Consider the following 16,551-nt stretch of genomic DNA (forward strand, 5'->3'; position numbering starts at 1 on the left):
AAATCCATTTAGGCAATGAACTGCTTCTGAACTCAGTCTTCTATTCCTCTGATGTGGTAACTATTCCTACACCGGGATCCCCTTATCTTGAAAACTGCAGCCTTATGATAATTCCTGACATCAGGTCCCAGCATATGCTCCCACCATGATTTTCTTGAAGAAAACAGTGTATCGGCTGCATCTTGCCTTTGAAATCTGCCTGTTATTCTTCCATCTGACCACTCACAAAACAAATTCGGTTCCATTTTGATTGATAATAAACACCTTCGATTTCCCCCCCCCCCCCCAGATTTCTACCCCTTTATTGCAACCTCGGACTGTCTCTCAAGAATTTGAATCCTTTCCCCACTTACAGTCTCTTAGCAACTTTTATCAGATTGAAATTACAAAAAAAAAATTTTTTTGCTGGTCTAACTCTTTCACACATATTTCATTTTCCAAGCATTCCTTGCCAGAACTTAAGACATAGAAATGTTTTCTGCGTGTTAATTTTTTTACACACTGATCCTATTCAAGAATCCTATGCAGTCTAATCATTTATCTTTGGGATTGTCTGAGTTGATCATCCCATCATCAGCAAATTCTACCTTTAGTTTTTCAAAACTGTTGGCAAGTAATTTTATTTTCCTCCTTACACAACTCAGGGGTTAGTCACCTACCTGTATTGTGCCTCATGTCAAAGATTTCCTTGCTCATCTCAGGTGGGATGGTGTTGTAGTTCTGCAGGAATTTTACGTTAAAAATTAAGAACACTTGTATACAGTTTGCCAATAGTTTTATGGCAGGAACTGATATTCAATTTAGAAAACTTTCTGTCTCAATGTATGACATTCAAGTTTAATCAACCATTTGATTCTGAACTCACGAAAACGGTCACATCATTCTGCATTCAATCTCTTAATGTCCAGCATTCTATTTATTCACATTGCCAACATTAAATTCAATATGCAATCCTGGAATTTCACCACTGGTCTCTAACTGTGGATACATTGCTGAATTCATTTTGTTAGCAAATGTTATGGTTTATTATTTTGACCTTGATGTTTGCAGTAGATTTGTCTGGATTTCATTCTCCCTGCCTTTCTTGTGTGATTATGGTGTTGATGTTACGTTCTGTACATGAAGAGAATAATGGATGGTATCTCCTTTTTCTGTCTCTAAGATCATCTCCACAGCTACGGAATAAGAGTTTTCCAGGAAATTTTGTATACTGTACCAGAGAACTACAGGGCTGACTTCTCATTATTAGTCTCACTGATTGACAAGTCATACAACTCTGACTTCTATCTTCTTCTCTCCTCTTTCATATAGTTTACTAGAATTTAGCCAAATTTCACAATTTTTCAATGGTTTTATCTTAGAACACTCTCTCCTATTCTCAGAAAGCCACATTCTACAAAGATGCATGATGGGACCTAGGGTATCTATACACACCCATAAATCATCCTACCCTGATAAGTATTGCCACAAAGGAGTCAATGACATGGCAGCCCAGCCCTATTTGGCATGAAGACTCTCTTCCCAGAAGAATAACCTGATTTCTTGGACTGCCCTAAGTGTCCCAGCCACAAGAAATAGACCGTTAGGAAAATGCAACAAAATAAAGACTGCTTGAGGGACGAAAACTCCTGAACTGATTCTATGAGGCCACCATCACCTTGATACCAAAGCCAGACAGAGATATCACAAAAAAAGGAAATTACAGGCCAAGATCACTGATGAACATAGATGCAAAAATCCTCAACAAAGTTCTAGCAAACAGACTCCAACAATACATTAAAAGAATTATACATCATGATCAAGTGAGATTTATCCCAGGTATACAAGGATTCTTCAATATATGCAAATCAATCAGTGTGATACACCACGTTAACAAATTGAAAGAAAAAATATGATCATCTCAATAGACGCAGAGAAAACTTTTGACAAAATTCAATATCCATTTATGATTAAAAAAAAAAACTGTCCAGGAAATTAGCATAAAAGGAACACACCTCAACATAATAAAGGCCATATATGACAAACCCAGAGCAAACACCATTCTCAATGATGAGAAATTGAAAGCTTTTCCTTTAAGATCAGTAACAAGACAAGGGTGCCCACTTTCACCACTATTATTCAATATAGTTTTGGAAGTCCTAACCACGGCAACAAAGAAGAAAAAGAAATAAAAGACATCCAGATTGGAAAAAAAGAAGTAAAACTCACTGTTTGCAGATGACATGATACTATACATATAAAACCCTAAAAGCACCACTAAAAATCTACCAGAACTAATCAATGAATTTAATAAAGTCACAGGATATGAAATTAATACACAGAAACTCCTTACATTACTATATACTAACAATGAAAATTCAGAAAAAGAAATTAAGGAAACAGTTCCATTCATCATTGCAACAAAAAGAATAAAATATCTAGGAATAAACCTATTTAAAGAAACAAAAGACCTGTATGCAGAAAACTATAAGACACAGATGAAAGAAATCAAAGACAACATAAAGAGATGGAGAGATACTATGTTCTTAGATTAGAAGAATCTATATTTCGAAAGTTGCCATACTACCCAAAGCCATCTACAGATTCAATGTAATCTCTATCAAGCTACCAATGGTATATCCATAGAACCAGAACAAAAAACTTCATAATTTGTATGGAAACACAAAATCCCTGAATAGACAAAGCAATCTTGAGAAAGAAAAATACAGCTGGAAAATTCAACTTTCCTGACTTCAGACTATACTACAAAGCTAACAGTCATCAAGACAGTATGGTACTAAAACAAAAACAGAAATATAGACCAAAGGGACAAGATATAAAGCCCAGAGATAAACCCACACACCAATGGGCACCTTATCTTTGACAAAGGAGGCAAGAATATACAATGAGAAAAGACAGCCTCTTCAATAAGTGGTGCTGAGAAAACTGGACTGCTACATGTAAAAGAATGAAACTAGAATATTTCCTAAAACCATACACAAAAATAAAGTCAAAATGGATTAAAGTCTTAAACGTATGGCCAGAAACTATAAAGCTCAAAGACAGTATACTGTTTTGCATAAATCACAGCAAGATCCTCTTTCACCCACCTCCTAGAGTAATAAAAACAAAAATAAACTAATGGGACCTAATTAAACTTAAAAGCTTTTGCACAGCAAAGGAAACTAAAAACAAGATGAAAAGGATGGAAGAAAATAATTGCAAATGAAACAACTGACAAAGGGTTAATAACCAAAATATATTAGCAGCTCATACAGCTCAATATCAGACCAACAAACAGGTCAATCAAAAAATCAGTGAAAGACCTTAAACAGAGATTTCGCCAAAGAAGAAATACAGATGGTCAATGAACACATGAAAAGATGCTCAACATCTCTCATTATTAGAGAAATACAAATCAAAACTTCATACAACTCAGAATGGCCATCATCAAAAAATCTACAGACAATAAATGCTATAGAGGATGTGGAGAAAAGTGAACCCGTTTGTACTGCTGGTGGGAATGTATACTGATACAACCATTATGGAAAACAGTACAGAGATTCCTTTAAAAACTAGGAAGAAATCTACTAAGTAACCCAGCAATCCCACTATAGGTCATATACCCTGAGAAAAACCACAATTCTAAAAGACACATGTACCCCAGTGTTCACTGCAGCAGTATTTACAACAGCCAGGGAAATGAAGCAACCTAGATGTCCACTGACAGATGAATGGATAAAGAAGTTGTGGTACATTTATACAATGGAATATTACTCAGTCATAAAAAGGAATGCATTTGAGTCAGCTGTAGTGAAGTGAATGAACCCAGAGCCTCTGATACAGAGTGAAGTAAGTGAGAAAGAGAAAAGCAAGTACTGTATATTAACACAATATTTATTATTAACACAATATATATTGTGTTATATATATATATAATAATATATATTAACACAATAGAATCTAGAAAAATGGTACTGATGATCCTAGTAGAGAACAGACTTGTGGGCACAGAGGGGGAAGGTGAGGAAGGGACTAACTGAAAAAGCAGCATTAACATATATACACAATCGTGTAAAATAGACAGTGGGAATTTGCTAAATAACACAAGGAGCCCAGCCCGGTGCTCTGTGATGACCTAGAGGGGTGGGATGAGGGCGGGGGAGGGAAGAGAGGCTCAGGAGGGAATTGATTAAGTATATATAATTAAATATATATATAATTATATATCATATACATAATTATGATTGATTCATGTTGTACTATGGCATAAACCAGCACAAAATTGTAGAGCAATTTTCTACCAATTAAAAAAAATTTTTAAAAAGATTGCTTGCCCAGTTAGAGGCTGCTAGGACAGTAGCTCTTCATTAGCCAAGACTAATGATGTGACAGAAGCCATTTTTTCCTTTCCATTTCTAAATTCAACAATGTAACGCCAACGGGAATACTTACCTGCAACATCCAAACTCTTTGAAGGCAAAAAAAAAGCCATATTTGATCTAAGAAGAGCTCCCTGAATAGCACAGGTGTTTCTCCACTAATCATTCTCTCTCTCTTCCCTTTGCCAGGACGTGACAACCAAACACGGCCCTGTTTTTTGCTACCTTTGGGCAACCGGAGCTTTTAAATCCAGGACAAGGAAGGAAAGGCCTCCCAGAATCTCAAATTTCATCATCCAAAGTTCACTCCTGAAAAAACCCTAAGTAAAATCTTGTGGCCAACATGTCCCCTAATCTGGGATCCATCATACTGAAACACCTCTAACCAACCAAGAACAAGTACGAGGTTTCAGATGAGGGCACGTGATTGCTCTCAGGTAAGACATATGATGGGAGGAAAGTCATGTATCCACAGGCCTGCCTTAGCCCCCAAGTATCAGGGAGTGCCAGAGTCCTCTTAGGGAAATTACCATGGAGGAAGTATTGTTCAGGCTTCAGAAGCAGGAGAGCAGGCTCTTGACCTTCCTTGTGACCTGCCAGGACACTGCCCGCATTTCCTGCCTGTCTACAAGCACAGCAAGTCAGGTTGCACTTTAGATAAGAAAGGGAATGAGTCTTGGAATTCTTGAGCCCCTGGATTCATGCCTGGGTTTTAATGAAATCCTATGACTCACAAGATAAAGCAAACAGCACCGTAAAAATGTTAAACTAAAACCAGAGCTGCATTTTTGCATGCAAACCGGTGATGCAGCCTGGGGTTATAAGCAGGGGCCCCCAAATTGCAATCTGAAGTCTCATCTGTGGAGTGAACTGCCGCTGAGGCCCTCTTCCCAACTGGGACTTCAGATTGCTGTTAACAAGAGACTTCTCAGCATGATATTTAAGTCCGGATGTTGGTCAGTCCAGTTTGGTGATATATGTGCTGTTACTCTTTGCTTTTGTTTAATTAATTTATTTTCATTGGAGGATAATTACTTTACAATTTTCTGGCGGTTTTTGCCATACATTAACATGAATCAACCACAGGTGCACATGTGTCCCCCCATCCTGAAATCCCCTTCCACCTCCCTCCCCACCCTATCCCTTTGGGTTGTCCCAGAGCACCGCTTTGAGTGCCCTGCTTCATGCATTGAACTTGCACTGGTCATCTATTTTACATATGGTAATATACTTGTTTCAATGCTATTCTTTCACAACTTCCCACCCTTGCCTTTTCCCACAGAGTCCAAAAGTCAGTTCTTTACATCTGTGTCTCTTATGCTGCCTTGCATATGGGATCATTGTTACCGTCTTTCTAAATTCCATATATATATGCGTTATTATACTGTATTGGTGTTTCTTTTTCTGACTTACCTCACTCTGTATAACAGGCTCTAGTTTCATCCACCTCATTAGAACTGATTCAAATGTGTTCCTTTTTATAGCTGAGTAATATTCCATTGTATATATGTCTTCTCTTGTGTTGTTGGAAGAGGTAAACTTCAAACTGCAATCTGAACTCTCATCAGCAGAGTGAACTGCCTCTGAAGCCCTCTTCCCAATTGGGACTCCAGATTGCAGTTAACGAGAGACTTCTCAGCGTCCTGTTTAAGTCTGGATGTTTTTTTAGTTTACCTCTTCCAACAACACAAGAGAAGACTACACATGGCCATCACCAGATGGTCGATACCAAAATCAGATTGATTATATTCTTTTCAGCCAAAGATGGAGAAGCTCTATAAAGTCAGCAAAAACAAGACTGGGAGCCAACTGTGGCTCAGATCATGAACTCTTTATTGCAAAATTTAGACTTAAATTGAAGAAAGTAGGGAACGCAACTATACCATCCAGGTATGACCTAAATCAAATCCCTTACGGTTGTACAGTGAAAGTGAGAAATAGATTTAAAGGACTAGATCTGATAGACAGAGTGCCTGAAGAACTATGGATGGAGGTTCATAAGATTGTACAGAAGACAGGGATCAAGACCGTCTCCAAGAAGAAGAAATGCAAAAAGGCAAAATGGTTGTCCAAGGAGCTTACAAAGAGCTGACAAAAGAAAAGAAGTTAAAGGCAAAGGAGAAAAGGAAAGATATACCTATTTGAATGCAGAGTTCCAAAGAAAAGCAAGGAGAGATAAGAAAGCCTTCCTCAGAGATCAATGCAAAGAAATAGAGGAAACCAACATAATGGGAAAGACTAGAGATCTCTTCAAGAAAATTAGAGATACCAAGGGAACATTTCATGCAAAGATGGGCTCAATAAAGGACAGGAATGGTATGGACCTAACAGAAGCAGAAGAGATTAAGAAGAAGTGGCAAGAATACACAGAAGAACTGTACAAAATGATCTTCATGACCCAGATAACCACAATGGTGTCATCACTCACCTAGAGTCAGACATCCTGGAATACGAAGTCAAGTGGGCCTTAGGAAGCATCACTACAAACAACGCTAGTGGAGGTGATGGAATTTCAGCTGAGCCTTTCAAGTCCTGAAAGATGATGCTGTGAAAGAGCTGCACACAATATTCCAGCAAATTTGGAAAACTCAGCAATGGCCACAGGACGGGAAAAGGTCAGTTTTCATTCCAATCCCAAAGAAAGGCAATGCCAAAGAATATTAAAACTTATAACACAATCGTACTCATCCCACATGCTAGCAAAGTAATGCTCAAAATCCTCTAAGCTAGGTTTCAACAGTACGTGAGCCGTGAACTTCCAGATGTTCAAGCTGGTTTTGAAAAGGTAGAGGAACCAGAGATCAAATTGCCAACATTGGTTGGATCATCAAAAAAGCAAGAGAGTTCCAGAAAAACATCTACTTCTGCTTTATTGACTATGCCAAAGCCTGTGACTTTGTGGATCACAACAAACTGTGGAAAATTATTTAAGAGATGGGAATACCAGGCCACCTGACGTGCCTCCTGAGAAATCTGTATGCAGGTCAAGAAGCAACAGTTAGAACTAAACATGGGACAACAGACTGGTTCTAAACTGGGAAAGGTGTATGTTAAGGCTGTATACTGTCACCCTGATTATTTAACTTGCATGCAGAAGACATCATGCAAAATGCTGAACTGGATGAAGCACAAGCTGGAATCAAGATTGCCAGGAGAAATATCAGTAACCTCAGAATCGCAGATAACACCACCCTTACAGCAGAAAGAGAAGAACTAAAGAGTTTCTTGATGAAAGTGAAACAAGAGAATGAAAAAGCTGGCTTAAAACTCAACATTCAGAAAACTAAGATCAAGGCATCTGGTCCCATCATTTCATGGCAAATATATGGGGAAACAATGGACACAGTGAGAGATGTTATTTTCTTGGGCTCCAAAATCACTGCAGATGGTCACTGCAGCCATGAAATTAAAAGACACTTGCTCCTTGGAAGAAAACCTATGACCAACATAGACAGCATATTAAAAAACATAGACATTACTTGGCCGACAAAGGTCCAGCTTAGTCAAAGCTATGGTTTTTCCAGCAGTCATGTATGGATGTGAGAGTTGGACCATAAAGAAAGCTGAGTGTTGAAAAATTGGTGCTTTTGAACTGTGGTGTTGGAGAAGACTCTTGAGAGTCCCTTGGACTGCAAGAAGATCCAACCAGTCCATCCTAAAGGAAATCAGTCCTGAATATTCATTGGAAGGACTGATGCTAAAGCTGAAACTTCAATACTTTGGCCACATGATGGGAAGAACTGACTCACTGGAAGAGACCCTGATGCTGGGAAAGATTGAAGGCAGGAGGAGAAGGGGATGACAGAGGATGAAATGGTTGGATGTCATCACTGACTCGACGGACATGAGTTTGAGCAAACTCCAAAAGTTGGTCATGGTCAGGGAAGCCATGGCACACTCCATGGGGTCACAAAGAGTCGGACACGACTGAGCTGAACTGAACTAAATATTCCATTGTATTCCAACTTCTTTATCTATTCATCTGCCAATGGACATCCAGGTTGCTTCCATGTCCTAGCTATCATAAACAGCGCCACAATGAACATTGGGGTATATGTGTCTCTTTCAATTTTGGTTTCCTCGGTATGCATGCCCAACAGTGGCATTGCTGGGTTTTATGGCAGTTCTATTTCCAATATTTTAAGGAATCTTCACTCTGCAGTCCTAGAGGCTGTACCAGCTTGCATTCCCACCAACAGTCTGTTACTCTTTTCTATTGTTTCTATTTCTTTTAATGATTATATATTGAAATTAAGCTAAATAAACCTCTATTAAATATTGAAATTGCTTATTTGTGTGTAATGATCTGTTTCTTTTGATAACAAATTCTCTGAACCTGTAATGAAAGTAAAACTTTTGGTAAAATAAGTTTTGACACCAGGGAAAACAAGAAGCTTCTGGGCAGGTGATAAAACAGTGGGACTGAGCCTAACTGCCTGGAAACAGGTGGGCAGAAACGGCCACTCCTCTTTCCAGGCCACCCATGCCATTCATCCTCCTCCAGGCCAAAATGGGTATCAAGATGGGACATGGAAAACTGAGCGGCAAGAAGAGATGAAGGTTATAGGCACGTGCACATATAGTCTAGTGAGACCAAAAGCCAATTCCCTCACACTTGCACACAGGCTAGCTCGGCGTCCTCCTCCAGGACTGACCTGTGACGTCCAGGTGGAAGGAGACCTTCTGGCCCCCGGCCTCGCAGCTGTACTCCCCGGCATCCGCCTTGCCCGCCTGCTGCACCACCAGCCGCCGCCCACGGCCCGTGGCCTCCACACGCACTTTCGAGCTCGGGCTCAGCTTCTTGCCGTCCTTGTACCACGTCACCTCCGTCTGGGCCTGGGCCACCTTGCAGCTCAGCGTGGCGCTGCTTCCCGCCGCGGCCTGCACGTCACTGCGTGCCGGCTGCTCCTTGGCAAACACCACCGAGGGCTCTGGGGACAGAGGGGGAGACACGGGGTCAGAGACCCCATCTCAGTCAGGACAGCAGCCCCGGGCAGAGAAGACCTGGATGGGGAGGTGGGCCGTGGGGTGGCGGGAAGGGGCATTGGAGCTGGAGACTCTCAGGCTCTGCACCAGCCCTGTGCCCTGAGGAGGACCCCTGCGTTTCTCAGCAAAAGACACACAATTTAACCTTTCCCCATGGGTCCTTCTGAGCTGGTCCGGGGGTGCCATTGGAAAAGATTCCCTGCTCCTGGCATCAGCAGGGTCATGAGGCACCTGTTCCCTAGCCTTCCTACATGGACCCACAGTCGTCTCCCTATTATCATGCAGGGACGTCTCACCTGCAGTCCACGGAGATGTCAGGCTCAGCACCCACGCCTATTCGTACTATTGTCAACTTGTATGCTTACACCTACCCGTGGTCTTCTCTTTCACTGTCTGAGGAATGGAGAAACTGACCACCTTTAGCATTAGGACTGGGTTTGCCATTACTGTTTTCTTCCTGGTGACACCATTCAAACCAAACTGGTGGGTCGTCATGGGTGCATTCCTAGCCTTCCTCATGAGCCCAGAGTCTTTCCCACAGTACTGTGTAGCCCACGTTCTCATCTGCAGTGAATGGGACTTGCTGAGGCTCCACCCTCACCTACTCTCACCGTTGGCAAACTGGTGGGAGTGAGTGCGCCTCCTGTGGCGCTCTTTCGCATTTTTTCTAATGACCCAAAGTAATAAACTGTTTCTGATGTTTTTGCTCAACAGTGTTTGCTCTTCTGTGTTGTCACTGTTCAAAGTTTTTGCCTTATTTTCAATAGCACCGTCTGTCATTTATTTATTTGAAGGACCTGTTTATTTATTTATATTTAAATGCTACTGCTGCTGCTAAGTTGCTTCAGTCGTGTCCGACTCTGTGTGACCCCATAGATGGCAGCCCACCAGGCCCCCCTGTCCCTGGGATTCTCCAGGCAAGGACACTGGAGTGGGTTGCCATTTCCTTCTCCAATGCTAGGCACTGACTGACAAGTATGTGTGTTCTAAATATCTTCAGTATCTGTGTGGTTTGCCTTTTATGAACTTATGCTATCTTCTGGTGAATCTTCATGTTTCGTTTCAATATATTAAAGTATTTCAAATTTGTTTCAGTATGGTTGAGAGCTTCCAAGAGGTGCTAGTGATAAGGAATCCGCCTGCCAATGCAGGAGATGCTAGGGTTCAGTACCTAGGTCGGGAAGATCCTCTGGAGAAGGAAATGGCACCCCACTCATTATCGCTAGTGAACATTCTAAGAAATCATTCTTTACCCTTAAGTAATTAAAATCATCTATGTTTTCATCTAAGAGTTTTATGAGGACTTCTTTTGTGGCACAGTGAAGAGGAACCTGCCTGCCAACGCAGGGGACACAGGAAGAGTTCACGTGTGAGCTCTAAGAGCATCTAAGCCCATGTACCATGACTACTGAGCTCAAGCTCTAGAACCCAGAAGCTGCAACTACTGAGCCCATGGGCCACAACCACCGAAACCTATGCACTCGAGGGCCCATGAGCTGCAACTGCTGAACCTGAGAGCTGCAACTTCTGTGCTTGCCTCCTGCAACTACTGAAGCCTGTGTGCCTACAGCCTGCGCTCCACAACAAGAGAAGTGACTCAATGAGAAGCCTGTGCAGAGCGGTGAAGAACAGCCCCTGCTGACCACAGGCAAAATCCACATGCAGCAACAAAGACCCAACCCAACCAAAAATAAATAAATAATTTTTTAAAACAGAATTGTACGATTTTCCCTTCTATTCCCTTCAACTCCAAAAGGAGTTGACTGTGTGTGGGATGAGTTACAAGTCTGATCTTTTTTTCCTATTGATTTACTATGGTTAAATGGTTTAAGTACCATTTATTAACATGCTGTCTTTCCCCTTGCACTATTCCACAGTTTTCTTTTAAAAAGCAGGGGAACATGGTCATCCACTCATAGGTCTGTGTCTGAGATCATTTTTCTGGTCCATGGTCTCAATACCTATCCTCACAATAAGACACCACTGTATGCATTACTGTAGCTTTCTAACAGTGTTGATATCTAGTATAACAAATAACTCTCCTTTTGTTCTTCTTCAAGAGTGAATTCCCTGTACATGGTCTTTGAAATTTATGTGTCAATTTTCAAAGTCCCACTAAACAAACATTTGTTTGAATTTTAATGGGTATTGAACATGTTTTATTCTTCAATTGATTTCTATCCAACACCTTGGAACTTCTTGACTGTCTCTTAAAAAATTTTTTTAATGTCTCCCTGCCCTTACAGAGCCTCTCAGCACATTTATTAGATTTGGAATTTAGATATTGATCCTTTTCATGCCGTTGCAACTTTCAAAATTTCATTTTCGAGATTATCTGTTACTACTTATAGAAGTGTTTTTTTAATACTGATTTTTTACATGGTAATCATTTTTAACTATCTTATTATGGCACATATTTTATCTTTTGGATAAATCATATTATCCATGAATTCCACTTTTGCTTTTTCACGCTTTTATATCTTTATATCTTTCACTTTATTTTTGTTCTAACTGTGTTTTAGAATGTTGGACAAAAGCAGTAATAGGTGGCTTCCTTGTCTGGTGTCCTATCTCAAAGGCAAAGCTTTAAAACTGTTACTTTTTTTGTGTGCAGACAGCTGGTTTGCCTGCGGCATTGTTCATCAAATTAAGAAAGAATTGCGTTCTGTATAATTCATAAAGAATTTTATGGCAGGATTTGATGCTAACTTGATAAAACGTTTCTTCTGTATTTAAGATGCCAAATCTTCTCGAGTACTTTATTCTGCATATCACGAACAGATTGCTTGCCAATGTTTGTAGTGTGTAAATAACCTTGTATTTCTGGAGTATGACTTTCATCACAGCATATTACCAATTTTCCTCTTATTATATTCTTAATTTTGATATTTTGTTCCAGACTTTGGCCTTGATATCCATAATAGATTGGTCTACAATTTTAATTCTTACTACTTTCCCTATCAGATACTTGTATCAATGTTACGTCATCAACATGAAACAAGAGACTGTACCTCCTTTCACTGTTCTCTAAAAAAATCTCCATGAACAAGACTTTTTTTCTGAAGTATTTCATGTAATTTGCCAGTGGAACTACTGGGACTAGATCTTTCTCTATGAGAAGATTTTTTCAGTATGGTTCCAATTACTTTAAAGGTTTTAGGACTATTTAAGTAGTTGAATGTTTCCTGAGTCACTCTTCATAGAGTTTTCCAAGAATCTGATCAATTTGTCAAACCTTTCATATTTATTGCCATGAAAAAATTGTCTATTCTCCTAAAATACCATTTTAAAAAACAAATGCATGCTGGTATAGGAGAAGCTACCATTCCTGTCCAAATCTATAAATCAGACTCCAAGCAGAATTCTGACTCAGAATGTTGTAACAAAAGATGTAATAAACTCAGTATTTGCTTTGAAAATGTACCTAGATTTTGTTATATGTAGATGCACAGATAATTTCTAATCCCATGTACAAGGAGAAAGAGTGTCCAGAACACCTACGATTTTGGTAGTCCATAATTCAGTCTTGAGATAAATCAAGTACGACAGTGTTGGTCCTGGTTTAATGAAATTCAAACATCTCTCCCTAGTGGGAACCCACATGCATTGCTGGGGGGTCATTGAGGAGCTGTCAGGACAGCCAAGAGGAGCAAATTCACATGCCCACAGTTGAAAGACATCTGGTTCACATCAGACTCCAAGTGCAAGACAGAACCAGAGGCCCAGACACCAGGGAACACCCAGAAGACCCTGGGCAGATGCTGGGAACTGACGACCATGCATCACCGTGTGGAAAACACCACTCTGGGTTTACAGAATGCCTTTCTCCCTTCTGTTCACACCCTCCCATCCAGCTCCCTTTGCCCAGCCTCAGGTATTAAAATGGGGGTGGGAAAACAGAAGACCAAAAGAGATGAAGTCCAATGGAAAGATCATCGGGTCAGTCAGGGGTGCAAGCCCAGCCCATCACCTCCACATAAGGCTAACTGACTACCTCCAAGGACTGACCTGTGACGTCCAGGTGGAAGGAGACCTTCTGGCCCCCGGCCTCGCAGCTGTACTCCCCGGCGTCCGCCTTGCCCGCCTGCTGCACCACCAGCCGCCGTCCACGGCCCGTGGCTTCCACACGCACTTTCGAGCTCGGACTCAGCTTCTTGCCGTCCTTGTACCACGTCACCTCCGTCTGGGCCTGGGCCACCTCGCAGCTCAGCGTGGCGCTGCTTCCCGCCACGGCCTGCATGTCACTGTGTGCCGGCTGCTCCTTGGCAAACACCACCGAGGGCTCTGGGGACAGAGGGGGAGACACGGGGTCAGAGACCCCATCTCAGTCAGGACGGCAGCCCCGGGCAGAGAAGACCTGGATGGGGAGGTGGTGGTCAGGTGGGAAGGAGGCATAGAACTGGAGACTTCTCCAGGTTCTGCACCAGCCTTATGCCCTGAAAGAGGACCCCTCGCCTTTTTCAAGAATGAGTGGCACAATTTACACATTCTCCCATGGATTCCTGTAAGCTGGTCTAAGGGTGGGGGCACTGCTGGAAAATACGTCTCCTCTGCTGTGGCATCTGTAGAGTCATGAAGCAACTGTTCCCCAACCTTCCTATACGGCGCCCTGCCATCTCCACATGGTGACGCAGGGACGTTTTCACCTGCAGTCAACAAAGAAGATGTCTCAGGCTTGGCACCCTTGCCTACTCTTACTGTTGTTAACTTGTGGCTATCTGCTGGGAGTGTTTGCGCTTCTTTGTCAGTGTCTGAGGAATTAAGAAGCTGATCGCCCTTCCCCTTGGGGCTGGGCTTGCCATCACTGCTTTCTTCTTCTTGATGACACTATTGAAGCCTTTTGCCCACTTGCCCATAGCAGGCTCTCTCTTTTCTCCACTCACCTCTGGCCACTCCTTTCCATTCAAAAACAAGAGAAAGATGAGACAGGTAGGCTTTAAGGATATTCCCAACTGCGTGGTTGGCATTTTTACTCTCTGATCCAGTCCTCTGATAAACCAGAGCTATTCCTTCCAACAGTGTCATAATGTCCAATAGGCCTTGGAGTATAGATCATTTGTGTTCTATTTAAGAAATCTCTCCTTACCCTACATCTTCAAAAAAGACCATGTTATCAGCTGAGGGTTTGGGGGGTTTTACCTTTTGCACCAAGGTTTCTAACTCACTACGAGTTGACTTTTGTGTGTTACGTGAACAGATAGTACAATTTAATTTTCCATATGACTCAGTGGTCGAAGCACCATTTACAAATACAACATCCTTCCTCGACTGCTCCAACAGACCACCCAGTGACAAACGAAGACACAGGTGTAGGGGATGGGTGGAGCAGGAGTCCATATATGCAAGAACGCTTTCTGAACTCACTGTTGTATTCCTCTGATGAGGTAACTAGTCCTGCACTGGGATCCCCTCATCTTTAAAACGGCAGCCTTATGGTAATCGCTGACATCAGGTACAGTAAACGCTCACAGTCTGCATGTCTTCAAGAAAACAAAGCACTGGATGCACAGTGCCTTTGGAATCGGCCTGTTATTCTTCCTTCAGAACACCCTAAAACACATGTGGTTTGATTTTGATTGTTAATGAACATCTTTGATTTTTCCCCTCAGATTTCTATCCAACTTTGCAATCTGTCCCTCAAGAATCTTACATAATCTCCCCACATACAGCCTCTTACCAACTTTTACCAGACCTGAAAATAGAAACATGGGACAATTGTGCTAGTCTAACTCTTTCACACAAATTTCTTATTCCAAGCATCCCTTGCCAGGACTCAGATGTAGAAATGTTTTCTGCATATTGATTTTTTTACACACTAATCCTACTCGAGAATCATACACAGTCTAATAATTTATCATTGAGATTATCTGAGCTGATTATCATATCATCAGCAAAGTCCACCTTGATTTTGATTTTTTCAAATCTGTTTGCCAGTGATTTTATTCCCCTCCTTACTGAACTCACTGGTTCCAGTGGCCTAAGTGTGCCGTCCCTCACATCAAAGATCTCCTGGTATGTCCTAAGGGGGATGTTGATGTTGCTGTTGCTGTTTTGTAGAAAGTTTACAACATTAAAAAAAGAACACTTTTACATAGCTTGCTAAGAATTTTAAAGCAGGAATTGATTTGTTCAATACTATCAAACTTTTTATCTCTCCAATTTAATCAACCACTTGATTCTGTCTTCATGGAAATGACATCTTTTTTCATTCAATCTCTTTAAGTCAAGCTTTCTATTAACATTGCCAAAGTTAAACCCAAAGTACAACCATGGACTAGAATCACTGATCTCTACCCTCACATACACTACTGAATCCATCTTGATAACATTTAATTTATGATTTGGCCCAAATAGTCACAGTATACTGGTCAGAAATCTAATCCTCTCTTCTTTCACTGTGTGATTTTAGTTGATGTTATGTCCTGTACATTAAGAGAGTTATGGAGTGTACTTTCTTTCTACCTTCTAGAACCTTCTTCACAAGAATGGAGTAACAGTTTTCCAGGTAATTATTTACAGTGTACAAGAGAACTATGGGTTGAGAAGACTTTTCATTATTGGTCTTAATGATTGACAGGTTATACAACTCTTTGACTTTTCTCTATATTCTTTTGTCCATTTTCACATAGTTTACCAGGATTGAGCCACATTTTACAATATTCCAATACTTTTACCTTAGAATAGTCACTGACATTTTCTGAAAACAACTAACCACAAACAACTAACCATGTGAGATCTCAAGTTGTACAAACCCACAAAAATACAAACCTACACCATGGTCCCAGACTGGTATGTGTTGGCACCTAGGAGTCAATGTGGGATGGCAGCCCATCTCTTTTTCCCATGGAGTAATTTTTTCCCAGAAGAAGAATAACCTTACTTCTGGGACTATCCTATGTTCTAGCCACAAGGAACACACACTCACTGAACATTTGGAAAATAGAACAAAATAAAGACTGCTTTGCGAGTCAGAAACTGAGAGAATAGTAACTCCTCATTAGCAAAAACTACTGATGTGGTAGGAGCGCCTTTTTCCTTTCCATTCCTAAACTCATCAATAACACCAAGGGAAATATTGACCTGGATCATCCAACTTTCTGAAGCCAATGGAAAAACCATATTTTACCTAAGATGATCACCCTAAACAGCACTGGTGACTATATATATCATCCTTTCTAATTCCCTTTTCAAGGACGTGACAAGA

At 41.1% G+C, this 16,551-nt stretch overlaps 1 protein-coding gene across 1 annotated transcript in view; it reads right to left on the minus strand.

Moving 5' to 3' along the window:
- The window catches only part of OBSCN (obscurin, cytoskeletal calmodulin and titin-interacting RhoGEF), a 226,432-nt gene that overhangs the window by 153,319 nt on the left and 56,562 nt on the right, over positions 1 to 16,551 (minus strand). The window contains exons 11-12 of the mRNA XM_065917289.1: positions 13,356 to 13,631; positions 9,017 to 9,292 (exon numbers count right to left, since the gene is read on the minus strand). Coding sequence (XP_065773361.1) covers positions 9,017 to 9,292; positions 13,356 to 13,631 — 552 coding nt within the window. The remainder of the gene's footprint in view (positions 1 to 9,016; positions 9,293 to 13,355; positions 13,632 to 16,551) is intronic.

This window comes from Muntiacus reevesi, chromosome 1 (assembly GCF_963930625.1).
Source record: "Muntiacus reevesi chromosome 1, mMunRee1.1, whole genome shotgun sequence".
NCBI lineage: Eukaryota > Metazoa > Chordata > Mammalia > Artiodactyla > Cervidae > Muntiacus > Muntiacus reevesi.